Raw genomic sequence first — 20771 nt, forward strand, 5'->3', positions numbered from 1 at the left:
TTACAGATAACTTCATAGAAAATGCCTTTTAATTATTTTTGTATTATGCATTGGCACATGGATTAATTTATCAAGCCATTTTTATATTTCTGTATATATTTTTTGGTCCTCCATACACAGACATAAGTATTATTGTTAATGATGCAATGATGGTTTTAATGCAACTGCTGTAAAATCTTTAGAGTAAAAGTCAAAGATAATTACTCATGTCCTTTTTTTCATTTACATGAGCTTTAAAAACAGTCTTAAATTATCCGCCATGAGGGCAAACTTTCATTTACAAAAGATCTGTCTAGACAATCTCATTCTAAGCCTTGTTACTGATGAGACTGTGTTTAGCAAAGAGTAAATTAAAGCTGACCCAAAAAACGTATCTGACCAATTAGTGATACAACTAGAAAAACACTGAGCACACCCCATCCTGCTTTGAACTAATTTCTCCCTCTGCTGTGTAGAGACACTGGTTTCAGTCCAGAAGGCCAAACCTATCCTTATACCCATCCTCTTTCCCACCGCACTTTGGAATTAGAGAGGGATTTACTTGAGAACTGTAAGTGGGAAAGAGTAGATACAGTAAGTAGTATTCAACTGATTCTATCAAAAGTTTTGAGCAGAGACAATGAGCTGAGGTGAGTTTCCTACTACTTTCCTTCAAGCCTTTTGGATTTAACAAGAAGTTCGAAAAAGAAACTTCTAAATGAACAGATTATTTAAGTCACACCTTTTATCTAATATTGAAGCTGTGCAGGTTTTGAGCTGAGATACCTTCATGTAGACCTCCTTGGTAGTTCTTCTCGGTCCAACTGGACTGGTTTACCTCTTTTGAAAATGTTTCATCTCTCATCCAAGAGACTTCTTTAAAAGAGCTAAACCAGTCCAGTTGAACCGAGAAGAACTACCAAGGAGAATGATGACCTGGGCAAATGAGAACCTACACAGATTTAATAATTATTAGGGATGCACTGATTCCGATACGAGTATCGGGCATCGGGTCCCATCCTCAGTGTGTGTACTCGTACTTGTACTCATAAAAGATATCTGATACAAATGCACCGATACCACTTACGGCTGTGTGACATTCACAGTTCAGTGCAGCAGGTGGAATAATGTGTGTGGAGTGTAAAGAGTGTGGAGATTTTTCACAATAAATGACGGTGATAAAAGTAACGCTGACTGCAAGTAACGTTAGACAGACAGATACGGACGCAGTGTTCTGTTCGTCCTCTGCATACATTCCATCTGTTTTCGAGGCGCTGGCGGATGAGTACCCAGACAGAGAATACCAACAGAACTGTGGAGGTAGAGGGTCTGTTCAAAGAGCCACTGTGTGAGTTAAAGAAAAACTACTGACAGATTTATGACAACTACTCAGGGCTGGGCCAGGGGTACGGAGTGGTGCGGATTGCCGCCAGCGGAAGTGAAAATGAAACTTATCGCTCATTTCTCTTTTCTCTACCTGCTGAAGCTTCGCTTTTAAACCTTACCAACGAAAACGCTGCAATATTAGTATCACATTAGTGTTACCTCTGTCAACTCCATGTTTGTTATTACTGACTTTCTTCTTCTCAAAAAAACTTTACTCTTCTTTGTGGTATTTGTCCAGTATGGTTAATTCAGAGTGGCGCCTCCTGGTGGATTACTTGAGAAATGCTCATCCCAACACATTAAACGTCAGTAGCAGCACTGTGTTCCAGTCAGACTAATGACAACGACAATGAAGCACATTTACAAAAGGAAATAAGAACTGGAATGGGATTATTAAGTACTCGTATCGGTACTCGGTATCGGCATGTACTCAAATGTAAGTACTCGTACTTATACTCGGTCTGGAATAAAGTGGTATAGGTGCATCCCTAATAATAACAATAATAATAATAATAATAATAATAATAATAATAATAATAATAATAATAATAATAATGGATTAGATTTATATAGCGCTTTTCTATGAATGCATACTCAGAGCGTGTGCAGTGGATCCATTTATTCATTCACACTCTGGTGGTGGTAAAGTACATATGTATCCACAAACAAACCAAACATTCATATGCATTCATACACCAGTGTGAGTAGCAACACTGGAGGCAAGGAGGGTGAAGTGTCTTGCCCAAGGGCACAACAGCACATGACAGTATTTGAACCGCCTACCCTTTGGTTATTGGACAACCTGCTCTACCTCCTGAGCCACAGCCACCCCCCCAGATGTCATCTAGACCTCGATCTGCAAACCACAAAGCCATTAAAAGGTCTCGAAAATCAATTTTACTGTTGGACAAAAACACACTATAATTAGTGTGAGTATCATCATAATGTAAACCCTTTTTGGATGTTTAGCTTTGGGTTTCATAATAGAGAATTTCCCTGTTTTACAAGGTGCCACAAGGTTTTGACTCATCTGCATTGTGGATGAGACAAAAAAAATGATGAATATAGGCTAAAAAAGTAGATTTCCAATACAAGCTTTTATTTGCATATAAAGTATTCTGAATGTCAAAAGCAGTGTTGTACATCCTGCAGAGGGTAGACACTTAAAAACACTCAAACAGCTCTGCCTGTGTGATGTTTGAGAGCTTAATAGAATAATTCTGGTTTGAGGTGATACTGCTGTATTTGTAGCTAATGTCTTGATCACAGCTCTATATAACTCAGAGCTTTGACTCCTTCGTTCATTCAAGCTTTATAAAGGACACAAAAACTAGGTCCATAGGATAGGTAAAAACATACACAATAAAAAAAAAGGAAAGAAATAGCATAAATCAGTGTTTTTCAACCTTGGGGTTGGGACCCCACGTGGTGTCGCCTGGAATTCAAATGGGGTCGCCTGAAATTTCTAGTACTTCATTAAAAAAGAAATAATAAAATAAAAACTTAATAAAAATATATGGTGGGTTAAGAGAGACAATCCCAACACATAAAAGACATGGCAAACTGTGAAGCTGAAACTGAAGCACTGTGGTACTGTTTATCTTTCAAATGTTCATTGTAGTCAGTTTCAGATGCTGCAGCTCTTTCAGAATTCATAGTTTGAGTTATTGTTTGTTCAGTATTAATTGTCAGCCTTGTAAATCCAAGCTGGACTGACTGTACATATCCTGACCAAGGAAAATCAAATTCTCACTTTGTGCAGTAATCTACACCTGGCTTTTCTGCCTCCATCCATAATAATATACATTATATAGTCTAATTGCCGTGTAAAATTAATGTTTATTTGCAACATAGTATAGCAAACTATTACATGATCAAAAACAAATTAATTTTAGCAAAAAAAAAAAAAGTCTCCATTTTGAATGTCTGGGTTCACCAGAAATTTGTGATGTTAAAATGGGGTCACGAGCCAAAAAAGGTTGGAAACCACTGGCATAAATCCATATGTTATTTAGACATAAAGGCTTGATCACCAGTGAGACCACATTTTAGATGTAAACCTTACTGAACTAATCTTGGGACAGACCAGGGCTTGTACAATTGAGTTAGATAATTTTGTAACTGTAATGAATGAATAAATAAAATGCTGTGTAGCAGACGCACAGCATCAAACACCACAATCCAAAAAACATCTGATTGGCACTATAATGTCTTGGGACCCTCAGCAGTATCCTCATCGAGTCATTATAAGCACAACTTACACACAACTTAAAATCTCACTATGGACATTTTAATTTTATGCTCTGTATGACCAGTGGCTTTGGTTTTGCTTTGGCACAATGTTGTCAAAAGAGGCACTGGAAGTTTTTTTTCTGGACATTCATAAGAGAATCCTTTGACTACGAGGCTTAGCTGACTGTGAGTCATTGCTCCAATTACCATGTTTACACTGTTGGATATATTCAGAGTATTCGCTGCTCGTGAATCGTTCGTACAGACAGATACACAGATAAACTCTCAGTCTGGCTCATGACAAATCCACAGAGTATTGCAGAGGATACAGATGCATGTGAACATTACCATTAAATGTAGTGTTTACTGATGAAACAGAACATTGAATTATTAGGTCCAAATATACACAATCAACAATTCAACGCAGGTTCATTGTTTAATTTTATATAGGCCGATAGCCATCATGTAAAATTCTGGAAGCACCTAATAAAGCACAACACATATTCTTATCACCAGTCTTCACTTATTGGTTTACAACCCGCTGTCACACAATAACACACACTGATACACTGCCCAGCCAAAAAAAAAAAGTCACACATGCCATATTTCACTGCACCACCTTTGGTTTTGATTACAGGAGACATTCACTATGACATCTTTTGTGCCACGTAATGCTTATGTCGTGTCACAATAAGGTTTATAATGTTTTTTCCATCCATAGTTGCATTGATTTTTGATTACTGATGATCTGGGGTGCCACTAAAAATTGTAGGCCCCATGAAAGCTAAACGTTGTGGGCCCTTCATAAAATTCAGTATGGGGGAATGTACGTCGGGTAGGGGCAGCAGTTATAAATGTGGAGGTGCGGTCTGTGCGTTCCATAACTAACTTAACTAACGCTGGTGTGAAGTGAAAGTGAAACCTAATATGCTTTCAATGTCCGACTCCTGGCTTCTATGCCCCTATTTTAAAGCGGACCTTACACGAAATTTTGACAACTTCGAACCTGTATCCACCGGGCCCCTTTCACCACTCTATGGGCCCCCCAGAAATGCTGGGCCAGAGGCGATTTCTCATAGACTGTAAGGGAAGCTCGGCTTCCCCTAAAATTACGAAAATTAAATGGTTACATATGTACAGTTGTGTTGACATTTCATTGACTCCAAATGTGTTAGAACACGTTCATCTCACAGACAAGTTTGTTCAGAATCAGCTTTATCACAAACCAACAGACTCGATGTTGTTCACTTCTCATACATTCCCGTTGCGCTGTTTTCTCATATGATCTCTGCTCAGTGCATTTGCCCGTAGACGCTCAGTGTCCATCCACTTCAATGGGACTGAGTGGAACAGTTTTTTTTCATTGCCTCAAAACTGGACGGTAATTGGATAAATACCACAATGTTGTCCCGCCCCCGGACGCTCGGCGTCTCTGGGAGTGAATGGAGCTGTGGGCGGGTCTTGGCTGGGCTGGATGCCAGGCTTCCAGGTGCTGATTGGAGGATCAGTCGAAAGGCTGAATCCCATTTGATTGACAGCTGTTTTCAGATCTACTCTTTCACTTGACAGAGTTCAGCTTCATACCGTTGTGCATTCTGCTGTGAAATCAAGAGAGAAACCACTACAAAATTACTTGTTCGTTTCTTGCACTGTAAATAAAACACACTGTACTTCCTTGTTTCAATTTAACATAATTTCAACGTTTTCTTGTTTACTTGGTACGATAAGATCACTGACCATTTTCTTAAAAAGGAACAGAGGGCTGAATTTATGTTTAAATAACATGACTTTTTTTATGTAAGCCGACAATGAGCTTCCCTTGTCTGAAAGACAAGCAGCCGCCACTGTGCTGGGCCCCATGAATTTGTCATGTTTATCCCCCCTTTATAGTGCCCCAGTTGATGGAGAATCAGACCACTGCATTAACCCAAAAAGACCCAGTACTACTTTTGTGATAGTCCCCAAATGATTTTTTTCTCTATATTTAACCTTTCTGGAGGGATTTATCACCATTAATTGTAATAATATATTCTGTGTTTTGCATTTTTTTGGTGAACACCTGGTATTTTCCTGTATTGAATTCAGTAATCATGTAGATGTTCATAAAAACTCAGATTAAAATTCAGGGTTATTAAATCAAAAAAAGAGAAAACTGAAGAAAAAGGTACTTTTAAAGCAAAATCTATTATTTACTGAACATAATTCAAGTGTCACCATCCACTGTCATTGATCCAACTCCATGGGTTTTACTGGTGAATCAATGTTGTAGAAGATGATGACGTTTCCATGGAAACTACAGAGCCTCTGAAAGTCCAAATGGGTCATATCTGATGACCATGAAAAGATGACAAACCGTATTTTGCACCAATTATTTACATGTATTGATAGGATTAGTGGATCAATAGGTGTTAAACAGTTTATATCAGTAGATGGTTTGTGTCACCGGTGGCTGTTTGGGTCTTTATGGGTTAAATCTTCATCACATTCCAAATTAGAGTCTGGTCTGTATGGAGGCAAATCCATGTGTGTAAATGATGTCTCATTCTCCCTGAACCATTGTGTCATAAACCTGATGACCCTGATCAATCCTGGCATTGTCCAATCTTTTTAACATTAAAGACATGAACGGCTACTTACTGCATCACTTAGAGTTCAATAACCTGTTACAGCTGAAACACTCTTAACCACTGCAGTATTATTCCATTGAAGGATCTGAACTATTTGCTTAGTTAAATCCAGGTAGTTTCGGGTTTTTTTGTCCAGGCTGTTTATTTAACTCTAACTGCAGTAAGTAGCCTCTCATTTCTAGTGGTATTTGATACCACAAATTTCCTTTCTGATCTGATACAGAGTGAAATTCAGGCTGGTATCGGCGATACCGATCCGATACCAATACTTTGTACAAATACCCTTAATGTCTTGAAAATCTAAAAAAACCCCAAGTATTTCAAATCATAACTTCATAAAGAATACAAGACATGAGAGTAATTATTGTGTAATTATTTAGAAGTATTATAAAAATGAAAACTGGCATATTAATTCATGTTAAATGAACGTGTTCAAATGAAACATGAAAACACTGAACATGTAACACTTCAACAAAAGCATCCAACATCGACACTTTCCCTCATTCACAAGTTTTGTTAAGGAACAATAGCACATTTACTGTTTTCCCCTCTAGTCTGTTCTGTTTTTTGCTCAGTACAGATTGAGTGAGTCAGAATTGACCAACTGAGAAGAAGACGTAGTTCCCACCAGTTGCGTATCATTTGGACAAGATCCCAATAGTTTAGCTACTTTCACTGTGTTCCTGATATACATTACCTGAAATGACTGAAGTATCAAAAGTACAGATATTTTGATTTGTGAATCGATTCTACAGTATGAAGATCTGGTATCAGAGACATTGATATTTCAGTATTGATACGTACATCACTACTCTTGTTTTTTAATGTCAAAAAGACTGGACAATGCCAGGATTGATCAGGGTCATCAGGGTTGTGACAGAATGGTTCAGGGAGAATGAGACATCATTTTCACACATGGATTAGCCTCCATAAAGACCAGACTCTAATTTGGGATGTGATGAAGACTTGATGCAGCAGTCTGGTTTTCCATCATCAATAATCAAAAATTAATGCAACTATGGGTGAAAAAAATATTCTAAACCTTATTATGACACTACACAAGCATTATGTGGCAGTGTATAAACAAACACAATACAGACTCGGCACAGAATAAATCTGCTATCCAAATGAGAATGAACTGAATAACGCAAACGCTAAAATTAAACTATTTGACCCATTTCTGAATAAAAATTCAGCCCAGCATGGTGGGGTATCTGAGCACTGAGACAGTTCCAAAACTGAGACGCACCTTGATGAAGCACAGACCCAGCAAGCTTTGTGTGGCCATTGCGATTGGCTGACACACACAGTCGTGCCTGGGCCAGCAGTGTGCATGTTAAAAACAAAGCAACACTTCCTCACCAAGTGCACTTAGTTTACAATAAACACAAACTGAATCCTTCACCAGATGAACCCACTGATGCCCAAATGTAACTCTGTCTCAAACTGGCCTACTTACTGGAGGAGAACAGAAACAGCTGTAAGCCAGCAGTGCAGTATAAGCACACCTGTATCACTAAATTACAGTTATTCTTATATGTGCATTTCTGCCTTTATTTTCTGATTTTTCCTTCCTTATCTGTGTACAAGTTGGCAATGCTTAATATAACTACAAATATTTGTCATGCCAAAAAAAGGAATTTTGAAGTTGATTAAGATCATTGATATGTCCCACTTGCAAAGTAGACACTGTCCATTTTGTCTACTTACAGTACATCTATGTTAGCTAATAGCAGCACTTATACAGATTTCCTTTTCTTATTTGTCAGACTGATGGAAAAAGAGTTATTTTTTTTACCTTGACATGTTTCGGCTACAACCTGTATGACAAATAAGAAAAGGTATAAGTTCTAGTAAACAGTATGAACTGGACTAAGAGCAGCACTGCATGAAGTAAAACTGCATTGTTTCATGGAGCATAATACAAGCATACATGCTTCTTTTCAGTACATATAGAGGCAGAGGTAGAGGTGGTCGCATATACAATGGGTATAACAGTTCAATAACACTTACATGACAGTCTTACCATTGATGCAAAGTCAGCGTACCATGGTGTATATATATATATATATATATATATATATATATACACACACAAATGATACAGAAATGCGTTTCAGCACATCATAAGCACCTCATACAGTCTGAACTAGCCAGTTCATTTAAAAATTAAATTAGCAGAGGCTAAACCAAAAATTTCCCCCGACTGCTCGGCTGCTTACCTCTCCCATAGAGATCTGGAACAAAAAGGGAAGAGGTAAAGGCGCGAAAACTGCAATTGTAGTGGGCAGTGTCACACTGTAAATTACTCGTTGGGGAACGGACTCAAATTAAAAGTTCCACATACTGACTCAGAGGCCCATAATGTCAGGCATTAACCAAAACAAATGAAAATAGAATGAAGAGATTTTGTGTAATTATAACAACAAACAATACACAATCATCTGCATAACCACGTTGCTGTGAAATAATTGACCCTGAGATATATATGTATATATATATATATATATATATATATATATATATATATATATATATATATATATATATATATATATATATATATATATATATATATATATATATATGTGTGTGTGTGTGTGTGTGTATATATATATATATATATATATATATATATACATACATACACACACACATGCAGTTTAGCCCAAGACACCCCCTCCCCCTTTTTTTCTCTCTCATCTGTTTTGCACACATACAGACCTGTAAGAGAGTAAAGATGGTGTATCATGATCAGATATTGCTGTGTTAGCATTCTTGGCTATGCTCATCACGTGCTGATACAGCAGCACATCCCCTTTATTTTTCTTTCTCATCTGTCTATTTCAGTCAGTCATTCTCATTAATATCAGTAATTTGTTGCGGTTAATTTTTATTCAATTCCCATGTTTGTCTGCGTTTAGTCTGCATGCACGGCAGCTTCCAGAGTCTGTGGTTCAAACCTTCGATTACATCTCTGATCATCTTAGACTAAAATGAAGTATGACATGGATTAATTTTTTTAAAATTTTTTATTTCTTAAACAGTAACAATTCTTTGTGAAAATGGACCAATGTAGTAAAAATTAATAATCTATCAATATAGCCACATGCCAATTTGTAAAGCAACAAATGAAAGAAGTTGAAAACAAATAGTGATGATTATTAAAGCAGTTTCCAGTAGCCTTCTTTAACATTTCTCCACAAATAGTGAGGTAATTCTGTCAATTGAGATTTCATATTAAATATAACACGTTTCTAAAATAAATCACATAAATTAAGCATAACATGTAGAGTTCTGATGACTTTTAAGAGAGCTGTTTGTCTGCCGAAGTTAACTTACTCCATTTTAGGCAAACGACAGTCTCAGTTGTCTACATCCATCTTAAGAGACACAATATACTGATTTCTGTGAAGAGGTTTCAGGACAGATTTTCCAAATAATCTGTACAATAGCTCTTGAATTCTTCTTTTCTGTTCCTCAAAGGCTGCAGCACTGAGACACACTAGAGCAGGGGTGACCAACCCTGGTCCTCCAGAGCTACTATCCTGCACGTTTTAGCTGTTTCCCCTCTTCCTGCACACCTGATGGGTCGTTATCGAATGAAAGGGTTATCATTTGAGTCAGGTGTGGTGGAAGAGGGATCGTTAGAATTATATAGTTGAAGAACATATAAAAACTTAAGCATTATATAATTAGAATGCAATATGTTATGACCATGATTTCTGTTTTGTAATCGGAATGTCATATGATGTAGCTATGATTTCTGTGTTTTGCTGATTTGTTCTGAGTTGTGTGACTTATTGACATCAGAAGGGTACAGGCTTCAAGGGGTAGAATGGAAAAATACAGACAGAGTGTCACAGGTGGGTGACCTTGGTTTTTAGGAGTGTGGAATGTTTATTGTTATATTAACCATAAAAAGAAGAGTTAAGGAAGTCTGTAGGGCAAGGACATGGAGTGAGAATGGAGTGGACAGCAGTAGTGTGGGGGATATGAGAAGGTATTGGCTGAAGTTAGGAGGAGGAAGGCAACACCCCATATGAGAGTATAAAGAAGCAGGAACAACATAGAGAAAGGGTGGGATTGAATAAATTAGACTTTATTCCCACTCCTTTTCAAATGTGCAAATGAAGTAATGTATTTGTGTTAGTTTTTAGGTTTTTTTTTTCTTCCATGACTTCTTACTACCTGTTTTATTTCTAAGGACTAAGTAAGATTACTTTGTCTTGTTGCATATTCAAATTTGGGACTCTTGAGGATGAAGAGTCTTGGAGTCTTGCTTGGAGACCTCATGTCTGTGGGTCAGGAAAACTGATTCTCTGTAACCTTTGGAGACCACAGATCTGTGTGAGATTAATTAGTGCTCATTAAATGATTGATTCATTGCTATTCTTAAATCCTGTTTCAGGTCTGTTTTATGGTCAAGGTGATAACCAATGTAACGAATGCGCGGGATAGAGAATTGGAGTCAGATTCGTAAGTAGAATCCCAACAGGATACATCTAAAACATGCAGGGTAGTAGCTCAGGAGGACCAGGGTTGGTGACCCCCGCACTAGAGCGAAGGTTAGCTTAGGAACGTAGTTGGCTTACATCAACAGATGTTACAGCTACATTACTGCTACAGCTTCCAGTACAAACCTCCATAAACCCATGCATAAATCATACATTATAGAACCTTTAATTATAAAAGTGAGAATCTGTCCACTCCATACAGACTTCATTTCATAGCTTTGCAGTAAAATGACTGTACGGTAGAGCGCTATTGAAAGGTCAGTGGTGAGGGTTAGTTACGTTATATTACTTTTAACTCTGATAAAATAAAAATAAAATATTACTTATTTGTAGTTCATTATTTTTCATTTATTATTAACTCATTTCTGTGATTACTTTGTCTTTTCTTTCTTTCAATTGGGTTTATATGTGAACAGTTGACCAGGTATGGAAATTTTTCATGTAATATTCATTTACATCAATAAAGCACTGAAATTAAAATTATGAAGTTGAAAATGACAAAGTTTTTATTTAATGTAAATGACCCCTTATAGCCCACCTGTGGTACCATGATCCACTCTTTAGTAACCAGTGTTTAACAGAGCATCTTATTTCTCACCATGATAACAGAAAATTTTTCGTTTGATACATTAGCTATCTGTCCTTTTTCACCCAGGCCTTGGACAAAGTGGAACAGTTCTGTCCAGCCAGTTATTTAGAGTATGAATTACAACTATCCAGGAACGTTTGATGATTGGACATTCCCACAGACAGTGGATCAGAGTACCATTATCATTTTGACATTTCCAACACAGTGTGTTATTCATCAGATGTCAGGTGTCCAATAATATCTTTGTAATATCTTATATTGTGTAAATTTGCCTTTACCTTCCTTTAAAAATGTACCACATTGTGAAATTATTTTTGTCCATTCCTCATTCCCAAAGATAACCCCAATGTCTTTTTCCCATAAAACCTTTAGACTGTTCAGATCAGAACTGAGTGCGTAATTCATTCGTCTATAAAATATTGAGGCTCTGTGATGGTGAGGTGGTAAATAATGTGAGCTTTTTATAATCATCTACATGATCAGTAAATTAGATATAGTAAAATACCTGATTTTCACTGAAAAACAGCAAAATACAGACGACAATATTAGAACTAGAAGCACTCATAGAGCGCAGACCTCCGCCAAGGCAGATCAGTGGCCCACCCCTCCACCTCTGATCACAACCAAAATTTAATCATTTGTTCCTTGTGCCAGTATCAACATTTCCTGAAATTTTCATCCAAATCCGTCCATAATTTTTTGAGTTATCTTGCTAACAGACAGACAGACAGACAGACAAACAGACAGACAAACCAACACTGACAAAAACATAACCTACTTGGCGGAGGCAATAAATGGTGATAAATTGCTTAAGAAAGGTTGGATATAGAGAAATATACATTTGGGAACTACCACAAAAGTAGCACTGGGTCTTTATGGTTTAACTCATACCTTATATCTATAGTTTGTTCATTTAAATTGCGTACGTATTTATTTATTTAATTATTTAGTTTGTTGTAAAAAAAAAAAAAAACTCAGGAAAACAGAAATGAAATAGCAGCTTTACTTTTGCATCAACATAAACATAAGACATAAACCAAAGGAGATACAAAAGACTGAACTGTAGTCATTAAATGTCAAAGAAGGATTTTTGTAGAAAGAAAACTGGGGACGTGAACTTTATTATAACTACTCAGACAATACATAATACATACATCATCTCTGAAAATAACAAGTCATGGTGAGGGTAAATGATGCAAAGCAGTTTTTGCTATATATTTATTTGCATTTCTACTTTTTTTTTTTTGCACCTTTGCTTCCTTTACTCACCCCTTTTCATTTCATCCTTCCCCCTCCTCTATTCCTCTTGTGTGTGTGTGTGTGTGTGTGTGTGTGTGTGTGTGTGTGTGTGTGTGTTTTTTTAGCTCCGTGCATTTTGCTGCAGTTAGTTTATATTATGCTGATGAAACAAAATACCGGTACTAACGATACCAGGGGCAGCTGCAGACTGAAGGGGTACTTTGTCTTTCTTTTCTCTCCTCAGATGGCCCCGCTCTGCTTCTCAACCCTTTCCTCTTCCTCTTTCCTTGTCTCTTCTCCACTTTCCTGCATTTCCCCTCTACATTTCTTTGTTCTCATTCTTCATCTCTCCCTCCTCCACACCTAATTTCTTCTCCACCCTTCTTTTTCCCTCCGAACCATTTGTCGCTGTGGTTTCGTCGCTCTGTGCATTGTCCGTGCCTCCATCTTTTCATCTGTCGTGCGCTCTCTCAGCCTCTCTCTGGTCCTGCAGAAGCTGATGGGTAATCCCACTAACTGGAACAGCTCAGCTAATTGGACTCAATGGTTTCTGACAGATTCTCTCTCCTTATGCTCTTCTTGTCTTCCTAAATATGTCTTGTTTTGTCACTGTTTTCAGCTGAATCCCCATTTCTTTTGTCCTTCTCCCCTATTTTCAGGCCTTTTTACTATTTACCTCCTCTCTTTCTGCTCTATTTCTGTTGATGCTCGGTGACAGGTTTTCTTGTCCAAGCATGATATTCTCAGGCTCAGAGTTGTGCTGTTCTGTTTATTTTCTTTCCTTTCATCGTTCAGTATCTTCACCCAATCTATGTTTCTTCCTGAATAAGACAAGTAAGAAGAAAGCACCATTTGTTCTGATTCACTTAAAAATATACACTGACAGTTGGACTCCCTACTGTGTAAAGAAAACATGCACAGCTTTTCATGTCTGCCTTAAAAACAATAGTAAGGTGCCTCTTAAAATATACAGACCTTATGTTGATTCAGGTGAGACTCCAGTGCATACAACACAAACACCTCAGCTATAAACATTTGGAGTAGATTTTTTAGTGGCCTTTCCTACTAAATTAATTAAGGGCCATTTCCTCTTCCTGTTGACCTCAAAAGGTCCCTGAACTAAACATCAACATCAATTTGGTGAAGCCACCTTGTGTGTTTTAATCATACTGAGAAGAGATATGAGCTGTAAAATTTTACACTTATACATGTTGACCAGTGTTTTTCAACCTTGGAGTCGGGACCCCACGTGGGGTCTCCTGGAATTCAAATGGGGTTGCCTGCAATTTCTGGTAATTGAAAGAAATAAACAAACAAACAAACAAATAAATTAATTAATGAATAAATAAATAAAGTTAATAATAAAAAATGTATGGTGAGTTTAGAGAGGCAATCACAATCCATAACAGACATGACAAACTCTGAAGCTGAAACTGAAGCACTGTCATAGTGTTTATCTTTCAAATGTTCATTGTGGTCAGTTTCAGATGCTGCAGCTCTTTCATAATTCGTAATTTGACTTATTGTTTTTTTTTTTTCAGTGCTAATTTCCAGCCTTGTAAATCCAAGCTGGACTGACTGTACATATCCTGACCAAGGAAAATAAAATTCTCCCTTTGTGCGGTAATCTACACCTGGCTTTTCTGCCTCCGTCCATAATAATATGTATTATATAGAATAAATGTCATCTAAAATCAACATTTATTTGCAACATAGTATAGCAAACTATTACATGATCAAAAACAAATTAATTTTGGCAAAAAAAAAAAAAAAAAGTCTCCATTTTGACTGTCTGGGGTTGCCAGAAATTTGTGATTTTAAAAATGGGGTCACGAGCCAAAAAATGCGTGGGAAACACTGATGTAGACCATAAACAACCATCCATGATCTGAAACTGTTTAGTTTAGTTTAGTTTAGTTTAGTTTAGTTTAGTTTAGTTTAGTTTAGTTTAGTATTTAACAGGGTCTAGCAGCACTCTTCTATTGAGCCAGATGTTATATGATAATTTAGATCTGTGATCCCTACAGGCAAGGACATATTGAAACACACCTAGACAGTACATGACATAAGAGAGAATATACATAACACAGCACCTTGTAAAATACCACATATTAACATGTGACAAATTCATTTACAAAACACAATCAAAATGTCCTTTAAAATAATAACATCAACAGGCAGGTCAGTGATCACAGATTTGGTTTGCTTTGCTTTCAGCCATATTTTCAGTTAGTTTTAAGGATAGTTAGGCTGCAAGAGTCTCTAATGTTTATAGGGAGTGAAATCCACTTCTCTTTTGCGCTGACAGAGAAGGCAGATCAACTAAAAGATGTTGATTTGAAGGTGACTGAGCAGTCTCCTCTTGATGAAACCCTTTTCACCCTTTCACTGTACCTTTTATCTACTTGTGACCAAGAAGTGACAGAGCGCGATAAATGTGAAAAGCTCTTCCAATGCATGCAGCAGCAAAAAGGCAACTGATGTCTGGTACATCTAAAATCCATTAAACTAACCCACACATTATCTAGAGACATACTTTATAAGTTATTATTATTATTATTGTTATTATTATTCTTATTTATTTATGTGTATATATATATATATATTTTTTTTTTTATCCAGCTAATGTCCAGTACTGTATGCCTTAGTACTCAAAATTATCAACAGTTTTTATTTTTAGACACAGGTAAGTGCATTTAGGTATTAATCAAGTTCAATCAAGCCAGATTGCTACGTTTTTCACAGCTGATGGTTACAAGGAGATTGCGTAAATATCAAGACTCTCATTTTAACACACCACATGTGGAGATCAATATACCCTACCTGTAACACATATGACGCATGTACATGTGAAAAGTAAAAATAGGTTAAGCCAGCCACTTACATCATAATTGACCTTTCATGTTATTGGCCTATTGCTTTTGTCAAATGCTTAAAAACCATTGCACATCAACACTAGACAGATGACACCAAATGCATCTGGAAGCATGGTCTGTTGTCTCACGTTTTCACATGTGTAAAAATGTACTTGTTTTAATCCTGATTCAGTGATTTCAGTGTATTCATTCAAATTGTGTTCAGAGTGCTTGAAATCTTCCATGACAAGGACAATTTTTGAGCTGTCGCCTCCCTTGTTTTTGCATGGGTATAAATAACTGAGTCATCTGAATACATCTGAATATTAATTCCAGGGCAAATAGAAGGAGGATCATTAATATACGAAAATAAGAAACAAAATTGGTCAAAGTATTGAACCTTGTGGAACTCCAGTTGGGTTGTTAGCCAGTGATGAGAATCTATTGTCAATTTTTATAAATTATTGTCTTGACTCTAAGTGTGACTCCATCCATTTTAGTGCATTGTCAGAGAAATTGAACTCAGATAGGTTTGATATGAGAACATTATGGTTTACTGTATCAAAGGTTTTTTTGATATCAAGGAAAATTGCACCAACAACACCCTCATTGTCTATATGTGAGGGTCGCGAGGATTGGGTAAACCCCACATGTGTCACCAGTCCATCACAGGGCTGACATATACAGACAAACAACCGTTCACTTATACTTTAACCATTTAGGACACAAATAAAGGATCTTTTACTGTCAGACTCATGTTTTGTAAATTTTTTAATAAGATTTTTTAAACATTAAAACTTTAAAGCAGCATATGATGTTCGTCACCAATTTTTTTTAGCAAATCTGTAAAACCTGAGTGACAGCCGAGTATCATGAATCCGTTAGTCTTTCCATGATTACACACCTGAATCACTCCCCTCACGGTGAACAACTTCGAAGCTGACTCCATCACAAGCAGTCCATTTGTGTATATACTGAACTGAAACTGAAACTGAAACCATCACACTGGCCTTTTCGGGATTCCACACAGCCGCAGCAGCAAGAAGCAATGAAGCCGTTTCCACATTGCAGTCCAAAGCATTACGTACGGAGCTAAATCTCTGCTGTCTTCAGATCCAACCTACTTGCTATCTCATTGTCTTGGTACTTTTCGGGATGTGACGTCTACATCTAAGCTTCAGGGTTTATTAAGATTAAAGTGTCTATTGTGTTGTGAAACATGACCATAATGCACAGTGTGTTCTGTAAGCAAAGCAAGCAGTTATAGGAATATGACAATTCACAGAAGGATATGTACACATAGTGCGCCCCCCCCCCTTTATTGCCACAGTAGGGTGACAGGTTACCAGTCTCTACACATGATATAAAGAGGGTGCTGACTGGCTCTGTGGTTACAGACAAACCGATTTTTTTGTGCCACAGTACTGTGGCAAAAGCCACTTCAAAAGTAAAAGCATATGCTGAAAATTTTTAAGGCGCTCAGCTAATGTGGCTAATGCTAAGGAAGTGACGTCAACTAGAGCCCGACCGATATGGGATTTTTGGGGCCGATGCCGATACCGATATTGGGGGCTAAAAGAAGCCAATATCCAATATTTTGGCCGATGACCGATATTAGCCGATAACCGATATATTGGCCGATATATGAAATAAGAACACTGATCTACACAGGATATAATAGTCCATCCTTGTCAGAGCGCGCGACCCGGGGGGGTTGGGGGTAGCTCCGTGATTATGTGATTGTGTATGGGGGGTGATAGCATCATTGTCCGAGCAGGAGTGAAAGTGAAACTAACTCACTTTCAAATTCGTCTTATTCTCCGGGCAGCACACACACACAGGAACAGTGAGCGACAGAATCTCCGCGCAGCAAAAAAAGTTTGTATATCGGCTACATATTGGCCGATGTTGAATAATTGGTGATACGTGATAATCGGCCCGATTAATCAGCCGGCCAATTAATCGGTTGGGCTCTAATGTCAACACAACAACCACACTCTCATAGATGTATACCATACTTTCCGGACTATTAGCTGCACTCACCCCATCTCCAAAGTCTCACCATCGCTTCATTGATGCCAAGCTTACGTGCAGCAGCTCTATTTCCTTCTTCATCAGCCGAATCGATCGTTAGCCCAGAAAACATAAATTAGCCGCATCATTTTAGAGCCGCGGGTTCGCAGTGTGTGGAAAAAAGTAACGGCTTATTGACCAGAAATTATGGTACACTAGATGTTGCATTGACACTGTGGTGTATGGGAACAAATGCGTCAATGGAGCCGGAACATTACATTACACTTTCAACATAAAGTAGGCTGTACTGACAAAAAAACGCTTTTTGCTGTCATTTTAGTCGCAGCTCAGTCATAAATACAGGTCTGACATTTGTAACGAATGAAGACATAAAACACCGCTTCTCAAATTTGCTGATCTACGGTGATTTAATTCTGTATACACCTTGGCCCCAACTGACGTTCATTTAAAATGAGCGCTGGGTTTTTTTGTTGTTGTTTTTTTTGTTTGTTTTTTTGTTTTTTGAAGATTGATTTTTCTATCATACAAGTTTATTTTTATTCAAGGGGTAGGCTACAATTATTTTTCAGGTATTTGTTTTAAATAAATCACAATCTTTTTTTGTCTTATGGTGGATAATTTTTTGGGGATGTTGCACCTCTGGGCCACTGTATATTACTATTACTGAACCGTCAAAGTATAAATACATTACAGTCCAATAAATGGAAACATTGGAGTTGCTTCTGGAATATATTGCATGCTAAAACAAAACTGCCACTGCGCTGTTCTCTGAAAAGCTTCACCTGAGTTTGTAATTTCATGTGTCTATTTTTATCACTCCCAGGAGTCCACTTACTTTCATGTCATGTTTCTGCTTGCCCACAGTTCCTGTCTGTATTTGTTTCTCCTGCTGTTACACACACTAATCTGATCATTGACATCTCAGTCCTAGTTGTATGCTTGAGCTGTCACTGTGTCTCATGTCTTTATGTTTTTTTTCCTCTTGTCTCTTTCTGTCTCTTTCTTAGGAGGTCCTCCTGATGTGGGCAAGATGCTGGGTGGGGAGGAGAAGGAGGAGGACCCTGATGCAGCAAAGAAAGAGGAGGAAAGACAGGAGGCGCTGAGGCAACAGGAGGAAGAGAGGAAGGCCAAATATGCCAAGATGGAGGCTGAGAGGGAAAGTATGAGGCAAGGCATCAGGGACAAGGTACAGTATAATGACAGTGATGGGCACTTAACCTCGTGGGTAATGTTAAGCCATTAGCCTAAAAACATCTGGATCCCTGGCTGGGTCTGGTCTCCAAAAAGAAAAGCAGTTTATTTGCAATATTTATTGTAATATTGTAACAAGTAAAATGGCTCAATACAACAATATAGACAGTGGACTTGGGCTCTTTGGGGCCCCTCTCATCACTTACATAATGTACAATTGGTTGTTATATAAGGTCACATTTCTTTGACCATAATTTAAGTATATTTTAAAATTTCACACTGAAAAATATTGAAGTGGCAAAAGAAAAACAAATTTAGCAAAAAAAAAAGGCTCTCTTGAGGTGTTTTACTTTTTCCCAACAGTAAACACATAGAGGGAATGGAAACACCTTTTTCAAATAACCTCTGATATAGTGAACATCTAACTTGTGGGGATGACCAGGTGTTTGCTGCTTATTTTCCATGTATATATATTTATATTTATATTTATATATAGGATGCAAGCAGTCTGTGTCTGTCATCCAATATTTATATTTATATCCAATATAATTCAATATTTGAACTATATACAGTGTGTGTATATATACAGTACTGTGCAAAAGTTTTAGGTGGCCTTTAGATTTGTTGTGTTTGCAGCGTTGAAATGAACATGTATATTTATTTCTCAGTCTCCTTCTTCGGATACAAGAAAATACAGGAAATATGTGCACAGCCTTAAAAGACACACAAAAAACTGAACTAAATGCAGGGTTTCTGTAGGTCATTAAAAAGCATTAAAAGTCATTAAACAGATTTTGTGAAAATGAAGGCCTTAAATGGCATTGAAAGGCAGAGGCATTAAAAAATTAAATACACTTGATGGAAAAAATGCATTGTTATTCCCAATTTATTTTGATTATATAAGCATTTAATAATTTTGATTGGAAATATAGAGTGATGACTGACAGGTGGAACCCTTTAATTGGCTATTGTTTATGGCCAGTGCACAAAGTCACAACACCGGATGCTTGGAATGCAACGTGCTGTGAGCATGCTCATGCTGTGGTGAAAGAGCGGAGGGAATATTAGCAAATGTTGGAAAAATGTTTCAGCAGAAGTGATTGGAGGAGGAACTATTCAGAACGTGGTTAAAGCCTGTCAGTGGTAAACAGTCATGTATATATAAAACTATATATAAGACTGTATCTGCAGTTGGCCATGGGCATTACATTTGTTTAAAGTGGCATTAAAAAGAGTGTTAAAAAGCATTCAGTTAGATTAGCTGATACCTGCAGAAACCCTGAAATGGGTTCTAAAGGTTAAAGTCAGTATTTAGTGTGACCCCTGACCCCCTGACAAAACGCAGCGAAAACCATTAGTAACATCTGGCATGTGCTGAATGAAACCTGGAATAAGACATAAGGTGTGCGCACTTGAAAACCCTTGACTTGACTTATCAGGCACACTACTGCCCCCAGTGGCCTGACTTATCTGTGCATGTCAAAGTTTTTGATAGACGGACAGACAGACAGATGACCAACTGATGAAAATACCCTGTGGCCAGTGTGGTCAAGGGTAAAAATCAGAAAGTGAATGCCAAAAAGTTCATGTTGTTTGAACAAAGACATGTTAAGTGTAAAAGGAAGGTCACACTAAATACAACCACTTTGCTTTATAGAAGCTGCTTTTTTCACTGAAACTTTTGTTTTTACTGCTGTACATACTTTACTGTAGTATGTAGTACAGTAGGTCACACTAAAACTTTTGCACAGTACTGTATATATACACACACTGTATATAGTTCAAATATTGAATTATATTGGATATAAATATAAAAATTGGATGACAGACACAGACTGCTTACATCCTAAAATAACAAAAGTATCTAGTGCCAAAGGCTTAGCAAAAAAAAGCTTTTATTTCTTGATGCGTCCTGCAGAAAAATCACTCTTAATTTCTTTGATTTTGAATGCTCTTGTCCTCTTTTCAGCTTAAAAGCATCAGATCTTGGTTGTGTGACAGCGCTACACACCTGCAATGTTCTCACGCTATTTTTCCCTTGCTTTGGTGTTATTTTTAACTTTTACTGAGTCTGTGACTTATCATTGCAGAATCACAAATAAGTTGTGTAAAACAAAGAGAA

At 37.4% G+C, this 20771-nt stretch overlaps 1 protein-coding gene across 1 annotated transcript in view; it reads left to right on the top strand.

Moving 5' to 3' along the window:
* The window catches only part of cplx2a (complexin 2a), a 38464-nt gene that overhangs the window by 13571 nt on the left and 4122 nt on the right, over window positions 1-20771 (top strand). The window contains exon 3 of the mRNA XM_030144111.1: window positions 18466-18644. Coding sequence (XP_029999971.1) covers window positions 18466-18644 — 179 coding nt within the window. The remainder of the gene's footprint in view (window positions 1-18465; window positions 18645-20771) is intronic.

This window comes from Sphaeramia orbicularis, chromosome 1, assembly GCF_902148855.1.
Source record: "Sphaeramia orbicularis chromosome 1, fSphaOr1.1, whole genome shotgun sequence".
In the NCBI taxonomy this organism is placed as follows: Eukaryota; Metazoa; Chordata; class Actinopteri; order Kurtiformes; family Apogonidae; genus Sphaeramia; species Sphaeramia orbicularis.